Source organism: Ochotona curzoniae, unplaced genomic scaffold (genome assembly GCF_017591425.1).
Source record: "Ochotona curzoniae isolate NIBS_2020 unplaced genomic scaffold, NIBS_Ocur_1.0 scaffold_4506, whole genome shotgun sequence".
Classification (NCBI taxonomy): domain Eukaryota; kingdom Metazoa; phylum Chordata; class Mammalia; order Lagomorpha; family Ochotonidae; genus Ochotona; species Ochotona curzoniae.
In genome coordinates this window covers 66,568,418-66,593,559 of record NW_024467119.1, presented here as the reverse complement: position 1 = coordinate 66,593,559, position 25,142 = coordinate 66,568,418, and the positions used below count along the sequence as shown (strand labels likewise).

Genomic DNA, 25,142 nt, shown 5'->3' with positions numbered 1-25,142 from the left:
AAATATGAATGAAGGCAGAAAAGATTGTTTTTCCGAAAGTTTAACTTGCGAGCTCAAAGAGAAAGGATCAAGCATTTTCATTTCTGCTGGGAATATGAATCTTTCTTTAGAAATGGACAGCCTGAGGAGAAGAGGGGGGACGTGCGGGAGGCTCTGCCATTCTCTGGGCCTTTGTAACCTTTTCAGAGGGCTGTCAACTCGTCCAGCTGGGAGTCTTCAACATCACTTTCTTGACATAGACGTATTATCTCTCTACACTGGCAGGGCACTCAGCCCATCAACTCTGTATTTTTTTTCCCTTTCCCTCACCTTTCTGTCTGTTTCCTTAAACTGTTGTCATGTCCTCTGTAACCCTGCCTGGGATTTGCCACTTTGACTGTAGCCAGCCAACAGTTCTTGGATACCTTGTCAACATCACAAGTTTCTCGCCAAGATTAGCTTTATTTGCAAAAAGTAATTTTTTTAATTACCCAAGAATACAAATGGGGATTTGTTGCAATGGAGAGCTATCTTCAACTTTATAGGATGAAACAGATACTTATATGTATACCTATATAATATTCATGTTAGGGTACGTTATACAGCTAATTCATACGTCTTCATAAACTATAGAAAGCCAACATAGGGTGCTGTTTGATAAATATGACTTTGAGGTCTGCAGGGATGACCTTAAAGTTGGCTTGAAATGTTGGAGTACACAATTTCTTTTATGTAATATTAATAATACATCAAAATAGTAAGAGACAACTGATTAACACAATAATGTCACCTAAAATTTTATTCATTCTACTCCCAGTTTGAAAGCTAGCTGTCTGCTTGACCATCAGACACTAAAGCAAAAATGATTCCCATTAATTAGATCTTCGTCGGCCATAAGTTTTGAAGAAAACTTTGGAGACAGAAATACTTGTTCATTTGTCATGACTGATGCCTTTCTGTTTACATGTTCCATTTCTTATCATACAACTATCAAAAATGAGCGTGGACCTGGCTTCTGCCTTTGTGGTACAAGTGTTATCAGTTCCTTGTAAGACACATGTTTGCAGCCTGAGGGAGAATGTCGGCTCTTATTCCCATGTAGCTTGCCAAAGTAGTGTGTTTAAGTTGCCTTGTTCTCAGCCTAAGAGTATATGTATTTAGCATTTTATGTCTTATGATGAGTCCTCGGGCAAGATAGGAGGCAATTTTGCTTTGATTTTTTTGTGTTGGTGGCAATTTTTAGAAACAGAGAAATTTTCTATTTCAAAATAATGAACAATGAGGTCTTTCTGTTTTGGGGGAAGTTTTAATAAAAATTCATAATTTATTTTTCTTTATTTTAGCTTTTCCAGATGATAATTCATTTTTATTTGTTATTATGATTTGGGATATTAATTAAATATCTTATGCCATACATCTGTCTCTTTTAAAACAACTATTATACTATAGAATAAATCTCAATGAAGATCCATTTTAGTTATTCTATATAGACTATCAGCCTCCCACAATTCCTTAAATAATGAGGCTTCTCATTTTTTATTAGTTAGGGAAATGCTAACTGCTACCATATGTAAGTCACAGCATTTAAATATAAATAGTTAAAAACTTTTTTCTGTAATTATTTTATTTTGATCATCTTTACATAGTTGATTAGGGCACAAAGGGTCAAGGGCTACAGGAAAATGGATAAAACCATTGTTTCCACATATTATTAATTTTTTTCTTTTTCTGGAGTAAGGGGATAGATAAAGGGAGAATTCCTCCCCAGCCTCCCAACCATTCCAGATCCCCGATGTGGGACATGCTCTGAGGGTCCCGCTCAACTGGTTTTGTTCAACAGTTCTGAATTGCTGCCAATTTTGTGATTTCAAGCACGATAAAATCTCTCCAGAATTCACTGGCTGACATAATTCACCTTAGAGTCTCCATTTACCCAGATTTTCACTGCCAACATATGGCTGGGGTAGATGATCGGTTTGTTCTATCCTTGGTCCTCTCTTGTGGTACCAGGTGTCCTCTGCAGACTCCAATGAGCTGCCATGCCCTCCATGTACACCTGGATATGCTGTCCACTGCTCCATCTGAGCTTCTGAGAAGGCCCAGGTCTGACACTTGCACTCAATGGTCAGACCATGGAACCTGAACTTCTCTTCATGATTGGGCTCTTACACCTACTGTTCTGGGTGTGCCAGGGATGCTAGGCCACAGCATCTAAGTCAAAGGCTTCTTGCTTAAATTGTGTAACAACAGTTCTTTGTTGGTGTGCCTTATTGGCTGGTAGACTTTTTCCCACTTTTTGATCTTGTGAGCTGGATTCCTTCCACAGTGTGGCTTTTTCTTGTAACAGATTCTTCACAACTGATCCCCATCAGGGAAATATAGTGACAGGTCACCTGCTTCTGAACCTATTTGGTCCCAAATGGACACATCGACTCCACAGGTCACATTGCTTACAGAGATAATAGACAGTCTCTCTGAGTAGTGACTTCAGTTGCAACTCATATTCTGGAAAGTGGAATACAAACTTTGGTAGGTAGTTAATAACCTCAGTTATAAATCCTAATTCTAAAAAATTCAAAAACACTGTTGGGATGGCTATTACAGAGCTTTTGGGAGTGAACCAGTAGCTTCAGGCTCTCTCTTTGTGTCTCTGTCTTTCAGCTTTTACATTTCAAAACCAAAATACTAACATAAGAGAGATATTTTATTAGCTCAGTATGGTTACAACTAACAGTAAGAGAAATGTCATTTAAACATACACGTTTCTTAAAGCACCATGACAAAATTAACAACTGAACAGCAATGCAAAATTTATGAATATTAAAATGTTTTATCTCCCTAATTATTTAATTGCCAGCATTTTTGCTTTTGAATACTAGAATCTGCCTAAAAATAGTTTTGTGCTTAAGCATGATAAATATAGAAGATTGTAATATATATGGGAGACATACTTTAAATCTTTAGAAAATGAGAATATATAAGATGCAAACAATGCAAATTTTTTGTTTGTGTGAAATGCAAGCAAATGAAAACTTATTCTTGAGCTCTGTTTTGCTGAATAATTTGGTTTAGTCATGAATTTATTCTAATGGTATGATAAAAATATCTATGGGATAAAAATGCTTATATTTATGTTTCTGATTGCTTATGTCCTTAGTTTTGAGGTATAAGATTCAATTTTAGTAATTTTTCTCTACAGTCTTAATTAAAAGTAATCCTATAAGCTGTTCTTTTCTGTTTTTTTCTGCAGTTTTCCCCCCTCCTTTATGCATTCCTGCACATTTTTCAAGTGCCTTCTGCAACCCTGTCATCTTAATCCAAGTCTGTGCATTTCTTCCATCTCTCTACAGATCTTGCTTCTATTTTTGTCCTTTGCTTCATAAGTGGAGAATTGCAAATCTAGACTAGACATTGTTGATACTGAAATTTGAAATGTTTCCTAAAAATGCCGATAGATATGGCATGAGTCAGTAAAAGGAACAGGACAGGATTTAGTGCTAGAAATGCATGGAATCGTTGTGCACATTCATGGGACAAAACACTTATGACCTCACTCTGTACAGCCTTAGCTTAGAATTATCACTGAGCAAAACCATGAACCATGAACTTTCAAGAATATTCACAAATAGGTTTATTAAATGTTTTCTTCCTTATGTACAAGTAATCTTTCTTTCTTTAAAAACCTATGCCTTCCCACCACTTACTATATTCAAATACATTTATTTTTTAATGCTCTTAATAACCCAATTCCTATTCATAAGGGAGCACTAGAGATTTAGTCAAATAACAATGAGGCCAACTCGTGGAGAATCCATAGGGAAATATGTATGACTCCAGTCACTCAAAGTCTAATTTTTTCAAGTCTAGGAAACTATCAAGAAAAGTTACTTGTAATTCAATCTCTGTTCGAAATGTCAGACATCATATAGCCAGACAGGACAGTTCCATGTCTTGGGTCTCTAGAGAGTCTAGTCTGAATAAGAGTTAGGAAAGTGTATAAAAAATGAATAGAGGAAATATGTGAATAAAAAAATATGGGATAGCTTTTTTTGAAATAGTCGGTTTTTTTTCCCCCTGCATTGTATTCCTGGAGATTGGAGGGTGTAATAAAATTAGCAGTAGTGGTAATAAACAGCAGTTCAGCAAAAAGCAAGTTGATGGATTTAAAAAAATTGGCAGAGATGTTTAAGTCACTGTAGGATCGTTTCTATAGCAAAGTGATCAAGGACTCCATGGGGTCACTATGAGGAAAATGTGAAACAAACATGATTCTAAAATAAATACTTGGAATCAAAAGATACTTAATATAATTATAAATACTTTATGTTGAGATTAATCATGGTTGGCTTCAATTATATAGAGCAAATAGTTCCTAGTTTGCCAGCAGAATAAAAAAATAATCCTTGAAAACCCCTGGTTTTTCTTTCATTTTTGCATTTCACAAAATAAGAAGTTTGTCTTGTGTTTGCCCTTCTTAATGTTTTCTTTTTTCTCCTCCCTCCTTTTTTTCTGTATGCCTAATATGTGTGTTAAAATATTGATGCTTTTTAAACAGAAAATGTGAAACATCAACTCTTTCCCATACAAGATTACAGCACAGAGGAATATGTTTAAACAGAATTGACTGAGATTGTGCCCAAATCCATTGTTCAAAAGTTTAGTTGCACTAGGATTTCTGATTTGTGTGGCCCCAGTGTGTAGAGCCAACACAGGGGATTGCATGAGACCTATTTTGGCTTTCCCAAGTCTCAGAAGATTTTGTTAGAGTTATAAAACAATCTTGGACTATTCTAAATTTAAGTAATTAGGAAATTACTCATGTGTTCTGAGTTTTAGAAATCCCTTTAACCTTCAGATTTCCTTGACTCTGGAGAATCAAGCCGGATTTATTCATTCTGTTGTCATAGCAGGACTCATTTTAACCAAAATGGAGCAATAGAAACAATAATCATTTTTCATGTTCTATCATAGAATTACAAAGCTCATTAGAAGAATGCGTCCCATGTTGCATTTTTGCAACTTTATTTTTAGTGACTCTTACATGCAAAGAGAAATGTGTTTGGCTTAGAATATGACACTCTGCAGCAATGAGTCTTCTGTTAAATATGTCATTTATATAGAATAGAACACATGTTTGTTGAGTGTCAGGATCTTGGCAACTTGTTTGTAGGCTTAAAGCAGGCATATTACAACAGTAAGTGCCCAGTGTGTGGAACTCTGACCTGGAAGAACTGAGTTCAAGTTCTAGTCTTTTCATTGCTTTTGTGGCCTTAGTTATGTGAGCTAACCTCTCTGATATTTGGTTTTCTTCTTTAGGAAATGAAGATATTATTTCCTATTTCAGTGAACTGTTGTGAATTTTGTTTGCTTGTTTGTTTAAATTCTATCTAATTTCACAAAGGAATAGCACGTATATATTTAAGATAGCTTAAAATGTATGTCAGAGACTTCTATTTAACAATTTCTCACAACGAAAACACTTATTCAACTTCAACATAGATTTGTTAACCATGCCAACTAAACATATTGTATATACGTATATATATAATATAAATTATTACATAGACATATCCCTATAGGAAGGAGTACACATTTGGTGTAGTGGTTAAGATGCCTTTTGGAATATTGATGTTTCTGATCTGAGTGTCTAGGTTTGAGTTCAGTCTGTAAATTCAAAATCTAACTTCCTACTGAGCTGTACTCTGGTAGGCGGCAGGTAACAGATCAATTAATTAGTTCCCTGCTAACCATGCTGCAAACCTGGAAGGAGTTTCTGGCTTCTGATTTTGGGCCGGATCAGCCCCAGCTGTTGCAGTCATTTGGGCAATGAAGCTGTGGATTGGAGATGTATTTATTTGAAAGGCATAGTAACACAGAGACACTGAGAGACAGAAGAAAGAGAGATAGAGAGAGAAAGAGAAAGTCAGTGCTTTGATTTGCCATCCACTCCCCCAAATGGACACTGTGGCTTGGCCTGGACATGGCTGAAGCCAGAAACCATGAATTCCACCTGGATTGCCCATGCTGTGGTAGGGGCCCTTGGGCCATCATCTGCTCTTTCCCGGATGCGTGAGCATAGGGCTGGGTGGGGAGCAGAGGCAGTGGCTCTGCTCTGGAACCTGAGTCCCTGTAGGAGATGCTGGCGATGTCACAAGAGGTGAGTTAACCCTCTGTGTCACAGCCGCAGCTCCCCACTCATGTTTTTGGTTGGAGATCATCTGCAACTATTAGAACATTCTGACTGATACAATTAGTTAATTGAAAACAACACAGATAATGGGAAAAATCTCTCAAGGGTTAAATAATTCTTTTCAATAACATTGTGTTCTGTTAGACAATCTGCCTGCGTAAACATTTGAGAAAGAGGAATTTACTGATGAGTCATTTTTGTTCAGCTGAAAGTCAAGGCTTTGTTTTGTCCTTAAGATTGCAAGATACCTCACGGTAACACAGAGGCTTTGAAACACTGGCGCTGAACTGGTTCTTTCCTCTAATTCCTTTTATTTTCCTGTGCCATTTATCTTAATCTTGGGTTCCTAACCATGCCTATCTGCTCTCTGCATCTAAAGCCTCCACAAAGATTGCTGTAGCATGGCCTAATAGCTTTTTATCAGCTCACCCAGTTGCTCTTATTTCTTGATGCTTGAAACCTAGGAGTTAACCATGCAGCGTGAAGCTCTTGTGAACCACTCAACTGTTCCCCTCTGTAAACGATGCAGTTTATGCCAGGGTTGCTGAGGGAGCCTCCCGCCCTCTTCCGTTTGTTGACAGAAGTCGAATGCAAGCACAAAAGCTAGTTGCTATTTTACTACACCTACGCAGATTCTCATGACTTAATTTTGCCCAATTAGAGAGAAATTACTGAGTATGTTGTGTGTCACCATGGTGAGACCTCTCATTTTGAAGTTTCTGTGATCCTCCCACCCATCTCAGATCCATGTAGTATATTTGCCTAATCGTAAAGGTGCTAATGACCTATTTCATCTTGACAAGCATACTTACTTGATATTTTCTATAAGCGTTATCTATATCTAGAATTTTTAAGAAGCTTTTTTTTTCTTAATGGGTATTAGAAATACCTATTTTCTGAACAGCAAAACTATGAGAAATATCACTTAATGCTAGAGTCATGTTATCCAGAAAAATGATTAGAATCATGACATAAGTTATTTCCCTCCTTTGTGGAATAAATACGTACAGCATACAGTCTTCACAGGAGCTTTATACCAAACGTTACATTCTGTAACTATGATTTGTCTAAGTTTAGGCATTCACATGCATATGTGACCGAAATGCCCTAATTTCAAAATAGGATTTATGTGCAAATGAATTCGGATTTTCAGTTCACCAGGTGTGTATTTTTTAACAACTATTTAAACTTTCACTTTATCTCCTCATTTGTAAAATGGTGCTGACATTTGTTCTACATTTTTAAATTTCATTTTTAAAGGGTTTCTTTTTATTGAAAAGTCAGATATACAGAGAGGAGGAGAGACAGAGAGGAAGATCTGTCTGATGATTCACTCCCCAAGTGGCCGCATTGACCAAGCTGAACCAATCTGAATCCAGGAGCCCGGATCCTCTTCTGGGCCTCCCACTCATATGGAGGGTCCCAAGGCTTTGGGCTGTCCTTGACTGCTTTCTCGGGCCACAAGCAGGGAGCTGGATGGGAAGCAAGGCTGCCAGGACAGAAATCGGCAGCCATATGAGGTACTGGTGCATGCAAGGAGAAGAGTTTAGCCTCTAGATTACTGCACTGGGCCCTAAATTTCTTTTATTTAAAAGAGAGAAAGAGAGAGAAAGAGAGAATATCTTGCATCCTCTGATTCACTCCAGACTGCCTGCAATAGCAAAGCTGGCTGGCATCTAGGCAACTAGGAGCAGGCCTCTCACGTGGGTTTGCCACATGGATAACTGGGACCCATGTATTTGAGCCACCATTTGGTGTCTCCCACAGTGTTCATTAGTGGGACTCTGTACTGGGAGTGGAGATAGGACTGCAACCTTGGCCCTTCTTTACAGGCTACAGGTGTTCAAGCAGCATCTTAGTGGCCACAGCCAACATCTGCTGGAGTGGCGATGCTTATTTCTTAGAGCTTTTCCAAAGACAAAATGAGACCAATATGGAAAATGCCTCCTAAAAAGTTGGACACATAGCAACTTACTAGCAGTGGTTGCTGTTGTTGATTTTGTCTCTAACAAAGTGAGAGAGAAGGGAATGTTGGCATTTTTACGATCCCTTCTGCCAAGATCCACTTAGGTAATCATCCTCAGCACAACCATGAGGTTTAGGCAAAGAGCAAGCAGGGAAGCCGTCATGGAAGAATTTGGTTGGAAGGCCCCATTCTAGGCTGTGAGGACCACAAACCAAATTCCTGTTTCTCTCCCCTGTTTTGCATCATTGTGCGATATAACAGTGCTCCCTATCCTGGATAGGTCAAACAGCTTCACTTAAGTTCATATTCAGTCCTCTAGTCTAATCCTTTTTATAAGAATATTTATGTATCTTAGTCATATACTTTCTAGGATCCCTGTGTTTCTTCCACTCGGGAAAGGGTGATGGTGGTGGTGGGGGGGGGGGGAAGGTTCCTCCTCTGGGAATATTATAAAAACTGAAGACATTCAAGTTCAAAAAGATACAGTGATGGATTGATTGATTGATTGCAAAACTGTACTTGCACTTTCCTGGTTTTCCTCTTGCCCTTTGGCATTTGCATAGAGCCTTTTTTTCAAGGAAACAGAATTTGTCTTTCATCTGCTTTCTGTCATTTACCCTTTTGTATTGAACTAGCCCCGTGACTTGCTTTGCTTCAATCCAGCATTTATCAATCACAAGTAGCAGTGCTTATTATGATGCTAGCAGGATGTCCCACGAGACCTTCTTCACACTAGAGCATCTGCTACTTTCCTATCAGGATGCTGGGATTTAGAGGTCAATGTGATTCCCCACCAAGGCTTAAGACTTTGGGGATCAGGGGAAGTGTCAAGCCCCACACAAAATAATGAATGGCAGCCTCTGACTGGCTGTGCTTGCCTGTTCTCAACGGGGGATGTTGCTGTTAGGCATAATGAGCTGGGACTTGGTGTTCTAAACACACTCGGCCTGGCAGTGAGGCGGTCTGTGCCTTTTTCTTTCCCCCTGGTTTTGAACTGTGTTTTCACCTTGGAAGAAATTATATTGAGGTCTTCATTAGTGGCACCCAGCAGGGTGAGGGCTCCGCGAAGGCTGATAAGCACGACGGCTGAAAACGGATCTGCCTCTGTGCAGGGTGTTGAAGGTTTAAGTTGCCTGAGCCTCAAAGAGTCTGAAGTGGCGATTATGTTAAGCAAGCAATGTGTATCGGTAACATGGAATCAAATTATTAGGGTCAGTAACTTCCTGGCTTTCCAAGTGCATTAAATGAAGATGTAATATTGCGTGTGTGCTGGGTACCTCTTGATGCTAAGTAATATCAGCACTGTTTGGTCATCTGTACTTCACAGCACATCACCTCTCATTTCATGGGATTATCTGTGCTGTTGCTTTATTAGATACTTATGATCTTGAGCTTCCTTTGAACTCACAGCAGGGTGATGCATAGTTGTGACTGTGAACACTCCTGTGCTTCTTCTATTTTACATACAAAAATATTATTGACTTCACTTAGAAAGGTAGAAGTATTCCACGACTCTGCTTCTTACTTGCTGATAAGGGAATCTCCTGGAGGGGAAAGCATTGAATGTGGGAAATGATTTTGAGACTAGCATTAGAAAAGTGTCAAGGTTCTCCATTGCTGTTAGGAAGTTATAAGAGGCTGCTGGCTTCTAAAGCACTGTTTTCCTGCTCAGCAATCTCAGAATCACAGCTTTCTGGGAGATGCAAAGCTGGCTGAAATGGAAACTGGATAGGGTTCAGCATTCTATGGTTTTCCAGATTTATTAATTTATCTGAAAGGCAGTTATTGATGGAGAAGGGATCAAAGACAGAGAAAGAGATAGAGGTGTTCCACCAGCGGTTCACTCTGCAAATGGCCACAATGTCTGGGTCTGGGCCAAGCCAAATCCAAAAGCCTGGAACTGCCTCTGAGTCTCACACATGGGTGGCAAAGAATCAAATATTTGAACCATTTTCTGATGCTTTCTCAGGACATTAGCAAGATGCTGAATCAGAAATGAAGTATCTGGGACTCAAACCAGCACTCATGTTGCATGCTGGCATTGCACATGGGGGCTTCTGCTGCTGACCCCAGCAGTGTTTTGACAAGGTTTCCAGGTGATGTTGATGAATGCTGAAGTTTGTGAAACATTGCTATGACGTGTATAGAGTACAAACAGGAAATAGCTCCGTGTGTTCCATGGAAGGAGCAGCAGAGTAAAAAGAAAAACCTGTTCCCAGGAACATTACAGAGGAATATGTGGAACTCCACCCTGGTGAGATGCTTGCCTAGACCCAACGGGGTCACTCATGATCGTGGATCCCATGTTGTAACCTGTGATTTTCTTTGGTGCCTGTGCTTTTGAATAGTATAGCTAATAAGTGATTTCTTTGTGCATTTCAGAAATGTCCCCCTTGCAATCTGCATATCCATGGCCATTGTCACCATTGGCTATGTGCTCACAAATGTGGCCTACTTTACAACCATCAGTGCTGAGGAGCTGTTGCTTTCAAAGGCAGTGGCGGTGGTAAGTCCAAGCTGGGAAAGTGCCAATTTGAATTTAGGTTAATGAGTTGATGCCGTGTTGTAGTAGTTCCCTCCAGCAGAAAGTGTTTTGAAATTCAGTAATCTTTTCTTGACCTGAATGAAAATGAATATTTTAAATATTTAGAGCATACCTTAGCATATTCCATTTTACCAATACAGCTAAAATCCTTACGTCTCCTTAATTTTAGTTTCTTGCACAGCATTTCCACATATTGATACTTGTTCCACATTTCATCCTTAAAACCCTGTCAAGATATGTAGGGAAGAAAACCTTATTGTTTTAACAGGTCTTAAGGGCAACTTGGTAGTTTCTGAATCTCAATGAATGTCTTTTCTGGTATGAAAATAACAATTTATTATGCATCCTTTCCTATTTATGGACTTGTCAAACAATCACTTCAAAGCCTTAAGGCATCACTTAAGAATATTCATGTGGATCTTACATTTACATGTTCATAGCCATGGACCATTTTGGATATTCTTTGAGGAAATGAATAAATTGAGGGACCACTCAGTTATTCTAAATTAAACAGTTCCTATGGTATTTTCTGGAATATTAAAGATGCTAGTGTATGTTTTTAACTCCACAGGGCATGGGTATGCATAGCTTTACAGCATTTTCTAGCATTTACTTGACTCAGGATTATCTTTGCTGCCATGGAGCACTTCTTAGGGCTGCTATTACAGGTCACAGACTTTTTGTTTTGCATTTAAAAAAATCACTTTCCATGATATGTTTTTCTAGGTATAGGGATTCCCCCCTCCATCTCTCTTATCTCCCTTCCTTATCCGCCTCTTTCTGCCACTGTCTCTCCCCATGTTATAACAGTAGGGAAGTCCTACAGTAATAATCACAAGTGCAACATTTTGCTATTTAAGTTTTTTATGGCATTATAGGCATAGGTAATGGTAGAAAAGTCTAGTATCCTGTTGTCAAGGTACATTTAATAGTTTCAATGGGAGTCTTCCTTTTACTCAGGTCCTTCCAGTATAGTAGTCTCCACTTTATAGTTCATCCATGAGAATGTATGTATATACATGTTTATATATATATGTATATATATATATATGTATTTGCATGAATGCTGCCATTTGTCAGAAAGGACATATGATATTTGTCCTTTTGGGATCGACTCTTTTCACTGAGCACAATGGTCTCTACTTGGGACAATTTTGTTGCAAATTGTAGAGTTTCATTTTTTTAAAAGATTTATTTTATTTTTTCACAAAGTCAAATACACAGAGAGGAGGAGAGACAGAGACGAAGATCTTCCATCCGATGAGTCACTCCCCAAGTGACCGCAATGGCCGGTGCTCTGCTGATCTGAAGCCAGAATCCTGGAACTTCCTCCAGATATCCCACATGGGTGCAGGGTCCCAAGGCTTTGGGCCATTCTTGACTGCTTTCCCAGGCCACCAGCAGGGAGCTGGATGGGAAGTGGAGCTGCCGGGATTAGAACCAGGGCCCATATGGGATCCTCGTGCATTCAAGGCGAGGACTTTAGCTGCTAGGCCACTGTGCTGGGCCCATGTTTCATTTTTTATGGCTGAGCTTTATTCCATGGAGTAGCTACATCTTAATTTCTTTATCCATTGCTCTTTCAACAAACATCTGGGCTATTTCCTTGTCTTTGTCGTTGTGGATTGTGCTGCTATAAATAAAGGGTTCTGGGTCACTTTCTCATATGCAGATTTCACTTTCTTTGGTTATGTTTCCATGAGTGAGATACTGGGTGATATGGTAGATTCATTGTCAGTTTTCTGAGTACCATCCATAATGACTTCCACAGTGGCTACACTGGCCTACACTTCCACCAACAGTGGAGTATGGTACCTTTTACCCCACATCCAGGCCAGAATATGTTGTTGGTAAATGTCTGAATGTAGGCCAATTTCGCTGGAGTTACATGACACTCTTATGTGGTCTTTTTTTTTTTTCTCATTTCCTTAAGTCAGAGAGCCTGAGCCTTTATCTGGAAACACTAGAGGCCAGGGATAGTCACAGCTATTCTGAAGAATAAAAAGTAAAGCTGAAGGAATCACAGTCCAGACCTGGAGACGCAGTACAGGGCAGTGGTCATTCAAACCATCTGGTGCTGGTCCAGAAACAGAGATCAATAGAACAGACTAAAAACACCACAAGTGAACTCACATATGTACAACCATGTAATGTTTGGCATGAGAACTGAAAATCATCCATGGAAACGTTTGATCTCTTCAACAAATGCTGTTGGTACATTTGCATGTACGTTTTAATTTGTATAAAAACTTAGCTAGTAAGAGAGCATTCACTCATGACCTGAGCAATGAATGTCCCATCACTGGATGTTAGTTCTTTTTAACATAGTGTTACCTCATATCAGCAGCATCCACTAAGAATAAGTTATCTCGTTTCATGTGAACCTCTGTGTGAGTTCGCTATGTTACAATAAGTCTGTCCACTGCTCTAAGTCACATCAGACGATCAAATGTAAGAAGCTTGTTGCTGTCAGGTCAGTCATTCTGTCTCTCCAGACAAAGGGCATCACTTACACCTCAGCCATAATGCATTGCATTGGTTATATACAGCAGCAGCCCCACCAAGGGCAGCCTCACAATCCCACATGCCTCAGACCATACTTTCTTCAGGGCATTCTGTAGAGTTGCCATGACAGAAAGAGGAATTTCAGAAGTTTTATCTCTTGCACTTTCTGTGGTTTGCTGGGCTTGTCTGTGCTATAACTTTTATATAGGAAACCACAGAAGAACTGATAGGACCCCGGGGGGGGGGGTTAGTGATTCTATACACAAGTGTGGTTAGTGTGATTTTGTTTGGGAAAAAAGATATCCAGAGCTACTCATGTATAAGATGTAAATGATTATATCATCAGTTGATTCATTTATCCCTTGACAGTGGATCGTTGCATGAAACAAGTGCCTATGAATACTTGCTGGTGTACATTTGTGCATCAGTCTAAAAATGGGATTTTCTCACTGAAGGGAAGGAAGGTGTTGTGCAGTAGCATTTCTGTCTGAGTGTCAAATGTTTGAATTGCAATTTTTCCGCTTACCAGGGTCAGAGATGATTCACATCATAGTTGATAAAGATTCAGAAAATGGATCATTGCTTTTTAAAAGCAGAGAGAAGATGTTTGTTTAGACCTTTGCCCATAGTTTTACAACAAGCACTGCTGTGGCACCTGCCTTTGATTATTGTCTGTGGACTCAGTCTGACCCTCACTGCAGAGAAGGAATATAAAATGTATAGGTATCAGCAGGCAAAGAGAAAGTCATAGAGCAAGTTTGAACTAAATTGTTTTCATTTTATTCCACTTTCTGCCAAAGTATTAATTTGCTTCTTCTTCTTCTTTTCCTTTTGCTAGACATTTTCTGAGCGGCTCCTGGGAAATTTCTCATTAGCAGTTCCGATCTTTGTGGCCCTCTCCTGCTTTGGTTCCATGAATGGTGGTGTGTTTGCTGTCTCGAGGTGAGAGAGTTCACAAAATTCCAGAAACACATTTCTGTTTTTTGAAATTGAATGTGATAAGGATAGCTTTAAAAAGAAAAGAAATAGTGTCTCCAAACCAGTTGCTTTTTAAAGGAACATGCAAGATTGTGGATGCATCCTGTTGCAAGTACCAACAGCTTAGTTTCCTGCGCCCATTAGAGGGCGCTGTGTGCCTCCTCCTAGCCTGTTTGGAAGCTGGGCAGGTGGCTTTTTGCTTTTAAATAGTGTTATCTACAGAGTATGGCAATAGCATTTATTTCTACTGACAAAACCTTTTGTTTCTCTAAGTTACTAAGAGACACTAGAAATCACCACCCACTAACTGTATTCCCTTTGTTTTGTTTGATGCGAAATTCTTTTTATTATAGTATAAGATTAAAACCTAGCCAAACCAATATGAATGCTATATGGGTATACACCTGTGTGTGGGGGGGGTGGAGCGTATGCTTGCTGGATTGAACTGATAACATGCATATATGTATATATTGATGGGATTTAAAACTAAATTTACCATCATCTATGTGTATGTAGGGCAATCTATGATTAGACAGATGCTGCTATTACTTCTTCTTAAAGGTTAATGTAATGGTAGATATTTTAAAGTGCAAAGTCACATTTTTTGTGGCATTATTTTATCTGAAAAGTGAAACCTAAGTAATCACTGAAATAGCGCCCAACCATGTGGTATGCAAAAGATGCTAATTTTCTCTGGGTTTTCTGCCTTTTCCCCTTTGAAATAATCAACGTTGCAGTCAACTCCACCCACATTTTTCTCCCATCAGGTTATTCTACGTCGCGTCTCGAGAGGGTCACCTTCCAGAAATCCTCTCCATGATCCATGTCCACAAGCACACTCCTCTGCCAGCTGTTATTGTTTTGGTAATGCATATTCACAAGTATATCCAGATGTAAGCGGGAATAATGAGTCAGTAAAGAAGAATTTGTAGCAGACTTCTAGACAAGGTGTTACTTTCTCATTCATGACCAAATCAGCACTCTAAGCGTATGTTTTTGTTACTTTCTTTACTCAGTATTTCTATTCAGTTATTAGAGGCTTGGAGGGTAGTGGGGAGGTGAGGGACAGTCACATCATTTCCCTTTTGCCTCTGTAGAAATCTATATGGACTCAGGAACATGATCAGCTGGATGCTGTCTGGTCATAGAGCCTCACAGAAAAGGCTGTAGTTATAAATTGCAGCTACCTACTTGTGCAAGTAGAGCTGGAAGCCACAGACAAGTTATCCATGTGCCATGGGTCCCTTGTAATGAAATGCATGCAGGCTATTCAAAGAATCAGTGAAATCCTAGGAATATAATGATTCTGTGATTAAAAGTGAAATGTTAGAGAGCAATCCTACAGAAGCAGAAATTAAAGCTTCAAAACTTAAATCTGAGTTGTAGAATTCTTACAAAGAACAGTGTTTGTGAAATGTGGGGACACAAAAGACTACAGAAGGTGTAAAGGTCCCCCGATACTCACTGGCAATGTTACATTGTATTCTTTCCTACGTTTGTGCACCATTTTTCTCTATGAGAATCTGCTGTCAGGAGAACTATATAATATCTTGAACATTTCTCTCCCATGCATTTAATTTGTTTCAGGAGGTTTCCTTGAAATTTCTTTTTAAAGTCCGCACACTCTCTGTGCAGATTTGGAAGTTAACGTCACTTGTGGGAACAGAATGCATTATTCCACGAAGAGGGCTTTCCTTTTAAGCCTCTATATCAGTCATGCTGTCCTTGGCAGTGTGCAGCTGCAGGGGCTTAGTCTGCTGATCTCCGCACTTCCCTCATCTCCACAATCTTCAGGGTCACACATGGCAAGCACGCGGGGAGAGCAAATGTGGGGGAAGAGAAGGTCACTGTTTAGCATTCAAAAACCGCCAGGGTCAGCTAGAAGTGGCCGTGTTTTGTGTGTGTAAAGAGCAGAGCTCTTCAGGAAGGTCTCAGAGTCTTCTGTATGTTTTTCGATGGTGTGCATTTTCCATTTTTATTACTAGTGACCTCCTAATCTCAGTCTCTGGGACTTTAAATTTTGAGTCATTGGATCCTGTCTTTTACTCTTTGAATACCTGTTCTGTTCTTCCGATTGCAAAAGGAACTGGGAAACAAAGCAGGGTGGTTCTTTTACAATTCCACTTGTAGGAAGGGTAACAGGGATGGTTCTCTCATAAGGTCACTTGCGTACTGGGGTTGTGAGAGCAGGATGGAGAAAATAGGCTAATGGAATGCGGACTCTAACCTCGGGGAGTTTTTCAGCATGAATCATCATACGAGAAAGATAATAAGTATGCAGTGTGGATGCTGTTGTTATCAATGCGCTCTCCTGTAATTCTCCCGTTATGTTTTTTCCCCCTTTTCTCTCCAGCATCCTTTAACAATGATCATGCTTTTCTCTGGAGATCTCAACAGTCTTCTGAATTTCCTCAGTTTTGCCAGGTGGCTTTTTATTGGGCTGGCAGTTGCAGGACTGATTTATCTGCGCTACAAACGCCCAGATATGCATCGTCCTTTCAAGGTAACCTCAGGCATCTTGATGAGTTTTCATAAATCTTATTCCTAATGCCCAGTCCTCCTTTTGTCATAACTGCATGATGGAGAGTTTGGGCAAGGGGTGGAATCCCATGGGATAAAATGTTTAACTCTTACAGGGAGTGCCTTCATACCGGATTTATTTTAACTTGGAAAATTCATCACATTTTTATGTGATTTACTGAACATTTGATGTCATATTTTTGAAAAGAGAAAGCATGTGAGGGATGTGAGGGATGTTGATACTGCATGAATGTGTCCAGTGACCTAATCCATTCAAAATGTGCAGAATGTCTGTATGCTGAGTAGTTTGATAAAGCCATGATAAGAGTGAGGCAGACATTTATTAATGAAAAGTTCTAAAGGATACTGTTTTACAAAATAGTCAATGTTAAACATTTAAATGTGATGTCTTGTTGCTTTGCTTTTTCTCTATATTATATACTTTAAAAGTAATTTATGTGTCATGTGTTTAAGAAATAAGTGCATAGGAAAGGCAAAGATCCATGAATGTATCACTTAGTAGAATGCCCATATGTAGAATATGCTCATCATCTCCTTCAGCCTTAGACATTCATGGATTGATTTGAGCTCACTGTTCATTTGCTTTTAAGAAATAGCTCAGATAAGGTTGTCAGTCATGTTGACAGAATTTGTTTCTAATTATATTCATTGCCTAATGCTGGTGGCATCTTCATTAGCGGTTGAATAGGAGTTGGCCTGTTTCATTGCTGTCAGTTCTGATTGTGACTCCCAACAGAAAATCGATGCATACTGAAAGGCTTTCACATGCAACAAGCAGCCAGTGCTCTTGATTCCACATGAAAGTGGATTCTAGTCACCATCACCAGAGCCAATCTATTAAAATCAAAAGCATAAATCATAATGGCATAAAGGTAGTAAAATAGCTCAAGGACAGCATCTCTAACGAAATGCCCTTTGTTATCCTTAGATTTTGTTCTGTCCAAAGATTTAAAAATAAATCAATTTACGTATAGGAGAGAGTGTTTAATGCATTCTCTGTGCCCCAGACCAGAGTCTTTGCTGAGGTAGGTTGGTGCCTGTCATCTGATCATGTGACTAAAGCCTGCCTGTTGTATAGATCTTGAACCCTCCTTCTATCTCTTGAATTAAGTTTGAAGTGACTTATTTCTGTTCCAGGTACCACTGTTCATCCCAGCTTTATTCTCATTCACCTGTCTCTTCATGGTGGCGCTTTCCCTTTATTCGGATCCGTTTAGTACAGGAATAGGTTTTGTCATCACTCTGACCGGCGTCCCTGCCTACTATCTCTTTATAATATGGGACAAGAAACCCAAGTGGTTTAGAAAAATGTCAGGTAAGATTTTTTTTTTTGATTCTTTAATCTTGTTTACTTTTTTCTAATCATTTGTTTAATCATTATTTGTTATAAACTTTTAATCTTTGTTTAGTTTTTCATCATTTAACCATTTATTTCTTTGAAAGAGAAACAGAAAGAGCAACAGAGAGATAGTTCTCATGGACTGCCCACAATAGTTGTAACTGAGCCAGGCCAAAGCCATGAGCCTGTAACTGAATCCAAGTCTCCCATGTGGGTGGCACCTATCCAACCACTTAAACGATCACCTGATACTTTCCAAGATTAACGCCTGCAGGAAGCTGAAATCCTAACCGTAGTGAGGACTTGAACAGTCAGCCTGACATGGGATGAATATAACAAGCTGTGTTTTAACCACTGTGACAAATGCCAGTCTCTGTTAAGTAAACCTTTTAAGTGGCTTCAGGAGCTTGTTAGAGACAATGATATGAAGCGGTCGCCATTGGGGAACAGCAGGTAAAGCTACAGCCTCCAAAGACAACATCCCGCATGAGCTCTGGTTCATGTTCTGACTGCTCCACTTGTGAGCCAGATCTCTGCTAATGGCCTGGAAAAAAAATGGATGACATCCCAAGGGCTTGGGCCACTGCCACCCATGTGAGAGCAGAAAGAAGCTCCTGGCTTCTAGTTTCATCCAGGCGCAATCCTGGATATTGCAGTCGGCTGGGGAATAAGCCAGTCTGTGGAAGATTCTTTTACTCTTTCTTCCTGTCTCTGTATTACTGATTTTCAACTAAATAAACACACAACTAACTAAATAAATAATTCTTCTTAATGAATAGAACATGCTGTAGAAAACACATGAGGTGCATATCAGTGACACATCTATTTTAAACTTTAAAAATGTAAGTGGCACCATTGCTAGTGTGAGTTCATTATTGCATTTTAATTGGTGCGGAGAGAAGAAAAAGCAGGAAAGATATTTAGGATACAAACATTTAATCTTCTCTGTATATGTAGTTGGGGCTATAATCACTTAAGATAATAGGTTTTTAAGAATTTAATTGGTAGTTCCATAGAAGAATTATTTGCTCTGCAATATCTTTTAAACTAGTTGTTTTCTTTCTGGTTTGGACAGTGTTTAGTGATTCTGTATCACAACATATAATTTGATGTGTGACAATGAGATTTCTTGTGAAGTTGAAAACATCTTGAATATCATGATTATAGCATTACCTTAATGGAAAATTAGAAAATGTAACATAGAAAGGTGTTAACAGTAGCCAAAATGATTGAAGAAGGAAGAGTAGCTCAATTTATGGTTAATTTCTATGTGTTTTCATGTGTATGGGCTTACTAGTGCACATGACACTCTACTGATATTGGATAAATGATTATCCCCACTCTATAGATATTGAGTTCTAGCTTCGGTGAATCCACATCACTTATTCCAAATCAAACAACTATGAACAGAAAAGTTGGAATTATCACTGGGGCAGCTTCCTATTTTAGAAAAACCATGCTAGGATAGACAAGACAGGGCTGAAGCTGCAGACAATCTGCTAGCTCCTGCAGCATTCCTCATGAGAATCCAAGCAGGTCTGAATACACCCTTCTCTGCAGTGTCTGAGACAATGGAAACAATACCAAGAAAAGGAAAAATGTTAAGGACTAAAATCCTGCAGGATTAGGTCAATTTAGGATGAAGGAGGAGAACATGAAGTCGATCTGCGGGCAGCAAAGATGCTTCTGGAAAGTCTGTGTTGAAAGCTTAATCTCTCTGGCCGGGAGTACCCTGCATCTGCTTCCGTCTATCACCACCACCATCTCAATCTTCAACAAGATTAAATGCAAAATTGAGAGTTTAAGAATTTGGAGCATTTAGTTTTGACTACACAGATCTCAAGCTGTAGCGGTAACATTGGAACACACAAGTGATAGAACTCTAAGTTGCATTCTTTCTAGCTTGGGGGTTCCTGGTAGAAAACAGAGGGAGAGAGAGAAAGAGAGGGAGAGAGAGAGAGAGAGAGAGAGATAGAGAGAGAATCAGATAACTCCTTGCTCTTGAACTTGGTAAGTTTAGATTACAATTTTTGTATTTCTCCTTTGTACTTAGTTCACCATAATTAATTAAAAAAAATCCTAGTTAAAAGTTCAGAGATTCCTGGTAAAATGTTTAATAAGTAATGCCAGTGTTGCTGAAAAATACACACACAATAAAAGTCATATATTCTGAATCTCTACTGCATTACACAAAATTATTTAGAAGGCGTCCTTTCATTAGATTTGCTTTCTATTTTTTAAAAGCTTCTAACTGCATATGATATCTTTATATATTATCCTGCCCTCTATACCCAGATTTCATTCCATAGGTAACAGCCTTATTCTATAAAGCATGTATTTTATCTGTGTCTTCTAAGATTTTCTGGGAAATGCATATTATGAAAATATTTTGCATGAGTTTCACAATACTTTTGCACCAAAAATAAACTTATTTTTAATTCCATTTTATGCATGCACAAACACATGCACAAACACACACACGAGTGCTCACATGTGCACAAGAAGAGAGAATCAGTCTTCCATTCATTGGCTTGCCCCCCAAATGGCTACACCAACAGGGAGCCAGGAATTCCATCTGGGTCACTCATGTGGGCAATATGTACCCAAGTACTATCTGCTCTCCTACCCCAAGAACACACTGATGGCCTCAACCAAATATTCAATCTTTGTTTCTTATTGGCTCACAATAGTCTGTATAGAACCTTTTTAGTTATGCTTTCTCAGTCATACACACTAAGTATAGAACCTTGTCTTAAGGAGAGGAAATGTTTCTAGAATTGCTTTATTCATTGATAATGTTTTTGATAGAAAAGCCATTCAACACCATGAAGTCTACATCCATTTCTGATTCTAGACAGAGGAAGTTCAAACTTTTGAGTACACCAGAAGATCAAGAGAAGTTTTGAAGAAACCAGCTGAATCTGATTTTGTAGCAAGACAAGGATAATGATGACAGTTCATTTCTCCATCCCACTTGTTTTGTTCTTTATGTTGGTAGACTCTGAAAGTTCTTTCCCTTCGGTGATATGTGAGCATGTTGGAACAGTAACTTCTCAGTGCATGGCAACAAGCGGTTTCCCTGCTTGATGCTTGTAGCCCATGAACATGCCATTTGAAATTATTTTATGATTTTTCTGCTTTTCATGATGTTTTGAACATCTCCAAGGCCTCCAAATTTAGTGCTAGCCATTTGTGAAACTAGCAGCAATGGAGTAGTCCCATAATGATTTTTTGGTTTTCAAAAATGCCATTAAATCTTACCAGGGAGCATGGCAATTCTGTCTGTCAACTGCCATCACTGTAACTCTTTATTTTTATAGCTGTCTAAAAAGTGAGTGGCAAAAAGCAACAATCCTTTACAATCTTGGTTGATTTTCCTCTTAGGTCCCATTCTTGTAGTAAAATAAAGAAAATTCATAATATTTATAGCTGCAGCAGCAAATATTTTCTTAGTCTTTGGCCCCAAATAAAGCGCTTGTACACAGATGTACAAAACACCAGAGGTCTGAACCCACCACCCCTCACCATTCTTCAGGGATGTCCTTTTTGATGGAAAGAAACTCACCATGAACTTGAAAGCCAAAGAGAGCCTCTACTTGGAGTGGTTTGTTTAGTAATTTTGTATCATATTCTTTTGTTCAGTAAAATTCCTTAGCTTTTATGTTCTCATTTATTTTACTCTCTATATGAGCAGATGAGCTCTGTGAAAATGACAGTCTATCAAAATGCATCTTACTGTGGCTGTGTTCCTGAAAAATGAAACGGCATTCAGAAAATGGTGTCAGGCTGCTTAGGTCTGTCATCCACAGAATGCTCAGAACTCAAGGAGCTGAGCTTTTCAGAATATTTTTCTGGCCACAAGATGCCAGTATTGAACCATTTTTTTGTGTGTGACTGCATTTCCAGGGTGTAAAGAAAGTGTGCTCTTAAGGGGATAGTCAGATTCGCAGAGAACTTTTGCCTGCCATCCATTTTGGTTATTTGTATTATCTATTTACTTACAGAACCACAAGTTTCTCATGTGAGAAAAAGGCATAGACACGTCTGCTGACATATGCCAACACACAGAAGAGGCAAACCTGGCAAACTCAGGCAAGGGCTAGCTCAGCTTTGCCAGAACTTGTAGAAGCTGTTTTACTTGTCGACCTATATCTTGCCAAACTGCCTTGCAGCTGAAAGTGAGTGGGGTGACTGGAAATTGGTGCCATGCACTTAGGGAGAGATATGGAGGGCAACCTTGTTAAGGAAAAAACTTTGAATTCAAAAAATGATCTGGGCCACACCAGCAGAATTACTATAATCCATCTTTTGATCAGTGACTTGGCAACATGAATCCTAAAAGCATATGCTGCAGATGGTGAATCAGAGTAACTTCGTTTATATCACTGAAACTTGGCTATTGCACTTGGCAAAAGTTTCACGAAGCCTATGGTATGGCATTTTCTGTAACTTCAGCTCACCTATAGTTCCTAGGGGCCTAGACTATCTTCACTCTATGGGTAGAATGAGATAATGCACAGGAAAATTTTGGGAAAAAATCCTGTTGTTCCCAAGATGGTTTTCCAGGCAGACTGATTTTGTATCGCTTCTCAAACTTTCCACTTGGGTGGTAGTTCTCATGGTGACAGGTGTGGTTGAGTAAAGCAGATTGTGTAAGTTTAGTTTTTATCTAAGTTGTTTCAGGAATAACTACTAAACATGAAAAGGAAAGCTAAAAACACTGCCATTGCCATTTGTTTCTGTACCTTACGTGGCTGAAAATCAGCAATGTAAACTCACTGGCTCACCTTTGTTTGAAGAAGTAATATCAGGGAATTTATCCACAAAGCTGAAAACCTTACACAGGGTATGAATGTAGGCTTGAAGATCAAATGTCACATGTTCTGCTACTTTCCAGGGCAAACAGGAAGCTTCCATATAGGCTTATCCGATCCTGTTGAACAGGCCTATCTGATTCCACTCCTGAAAAACCACCTAATCTGGACCAAGTTGTTGTGATTCCAACGCATACTCATTGCAAAAACCAACACTCTGTAGAAACCTTCATTTGTAATGATAGTTGTTAATCAACTGTTAAAACTATAGAAGACAGTGTAAGAAAGCAACGGACAAGACTATTCACCAGGGAGATTGAATGTAGAGGAAGAGCAAGAACTGGGAGTGTATGATGAGCAGCAGGGAGATTATTTGGCTTCTCTCTGCTGTTGCAGAGGACAAACTGGACTATAGGGAGGAGAATGGCAGAAGCAGGATGCAACATGGCCTTCATTGCTCCCCATCTGTTTGTGATGAATACAGTGTGACATGGAAGAGCAAGGTTTTTTTAAAAAAGTTAGAGTCAAAAAGCATAAAAATACACTTTTGGAAAAGGCTTTGTGTTAGGAGCGAAGCAACAGAGAAGAAGCAAAATGGGCCTTGTGCGGCTAAGCTTAGGAGGCTGCGGTAGGACCTCTTGTGGGAAGAAGGACTGCAGGTGACACGGCTTTAGCCCCACTGCTTTCCAAGTGGCCTTTGCTGATGCCTTGTCCATTGTGCTTTCTCAGTCTACCAGAGAGCCCTTGCCCTTTCTCTCCCAACAAGAGCTGCAACTGCCTGTTCATGGGTTGCTTACTTTTCTTTCCCGAATCTGTTCAGTATTACGAATTGAGCCATTGTAGACAAGGAGCCATTCAGCAGATGGAAGTTCTATCTCTCTGTTTCTCCTTGTTTTACTGTAACATTAACTTTCCAATACATAAATCACTCTCTAAAAAATATGTGGGATATAAATAGTGCTTTCACATTCTGATTTCATTTTTTGTTTGTTGGTTTGTTTTGGGTGAATTCCAAGTGGTGGGCTGGCTAATTCCTGTGATTGATCAATGTTCTGCTATTTGAGAAATCTCTATTGTCTTCTGTAGTTATTGTGCTAGTTACCTTCCCACTAACGGGGTATTGGGTTTCCTTTTTTTGCACATCCTTGCCAGCATTTGCTTGTTTCTGATGTATGGGTGATGACTGTTCTAACTGGGGTAGGGTGAAACCTCATTTTAGTTTTAATGTTTATTTCCCTGAAGGCGAATGATGCTGAGCATTTTTTTCATGTATCTGTTGGACATTTGCGTTTCATGCTCTGAAAAATTTCTGTCCATGTCCTTTGCTCATTTGCTAAGTGGATTGTTTTACTGTTGTTGAGATTCTTGTGCTTCTTAAATACTTTTGCATAGCAATCTGCATTTATTTTTGGATATTAATTCTTTATCAAATATATAGATCACAAATATTTTCTACCTTTCTGTCAGTTGCCTCTTGGTTGAGTAACACACAGCAAATTTGAGTCTGCATAGTGTGTTCTGATTTTTCTCTTAATTCCTGGGAAGGATTGTTTATAATCTCTTGGGTGTCAAGAGAATAAGCCAATTTTAAATTAAATAGCACTTTTTGGACACTTTTTATATCTTGGCTTTATTATCAAAATTATGTTTGGGCTTCTAGTCATGAATAAAAGTTTCTATTTGAATATAAAATATTCATGTGTTCTTCCTGAGAGGCTGTCAAGAGGAAGTTACAGAAGTGGCAAATAAACTAATCAAGTGTGATAGGAGTACAATGAAGTAAATAATTCTTGAAAGTACTCTTTGAGATACTCGAAATGTGTGGTTTCTGTATACAACCTAAAATAACTCATACTTACTGCTTTATGTATTTCTAATTTCCATCCATTTTTAATTTTTTTATTTTATTTCTTTGTAGACAAAATGACCAGAACATTACAGGTACTGCTGGAGGTTGTACCTGAAGAAGACTGCCACAAAGAATGATTTAATGCAGTTGAAATCTTGGCAATCTGCACATGTGTAAAGATACGACATGGGATAGTTGTTACATTTTATGAAAATCCAGAAAATTGAAAGTTGATAAGGATCTGAAAGATTCAGTTGTTTTATTCTTTTATGTTACTGTATCAAAACTAATGTCTAAGAAATTTTGTAATGACTCCACATAGTTATAGAAAACTAATAGACAACTGACTCATGAGTTCACTTAATTCTTAGGGTAAAAAAAAAAAGGTTAAGAGAATGACCAGTTACTTGAATGCTCATTTTCTGCATTATATCTT

General features: G+C 38.9%; 1 protein-coding gene across 1 annotated transcript in view; it reads left to right on the top strand.

Annotated features, from left to right (window-relative positions):
* The window catches only part of SLC7A11 (solute carrier family 7 member 11), a 72,532-nt gene extending 47,689 nt beyond the window's left edge, over positions 1-24,843 (top strand). Inside the window, exons 7-12 of the mRNA XM_040967389.1 lie at positions 10,518-10,641; positions 14,024-14,127; positions 14,931-15,027; positions 16,517-16,666; positions 17,842-18,019; positions 24,776-24,843. Coding sequence (XP_040823323.1) covers positions 10,518-10,641; positions 14,024-14,127; positions 14,931-15,027; positions 16,517-16,666; positions 17,842-18,019; positions 24,776-24,843 — 721 coding nt within the window. The remainder of the gene's footprint in view (positions 1-10,517; positions 10,642-14,023; positions 14,128-14,930; positions 15,028-16,516; positions 16,667-17,841; positions 18,020-24,775) is intronic.
* The last annotated feature ends 299 nt before the right edge of the window (positions 24,844-25,142 follow it).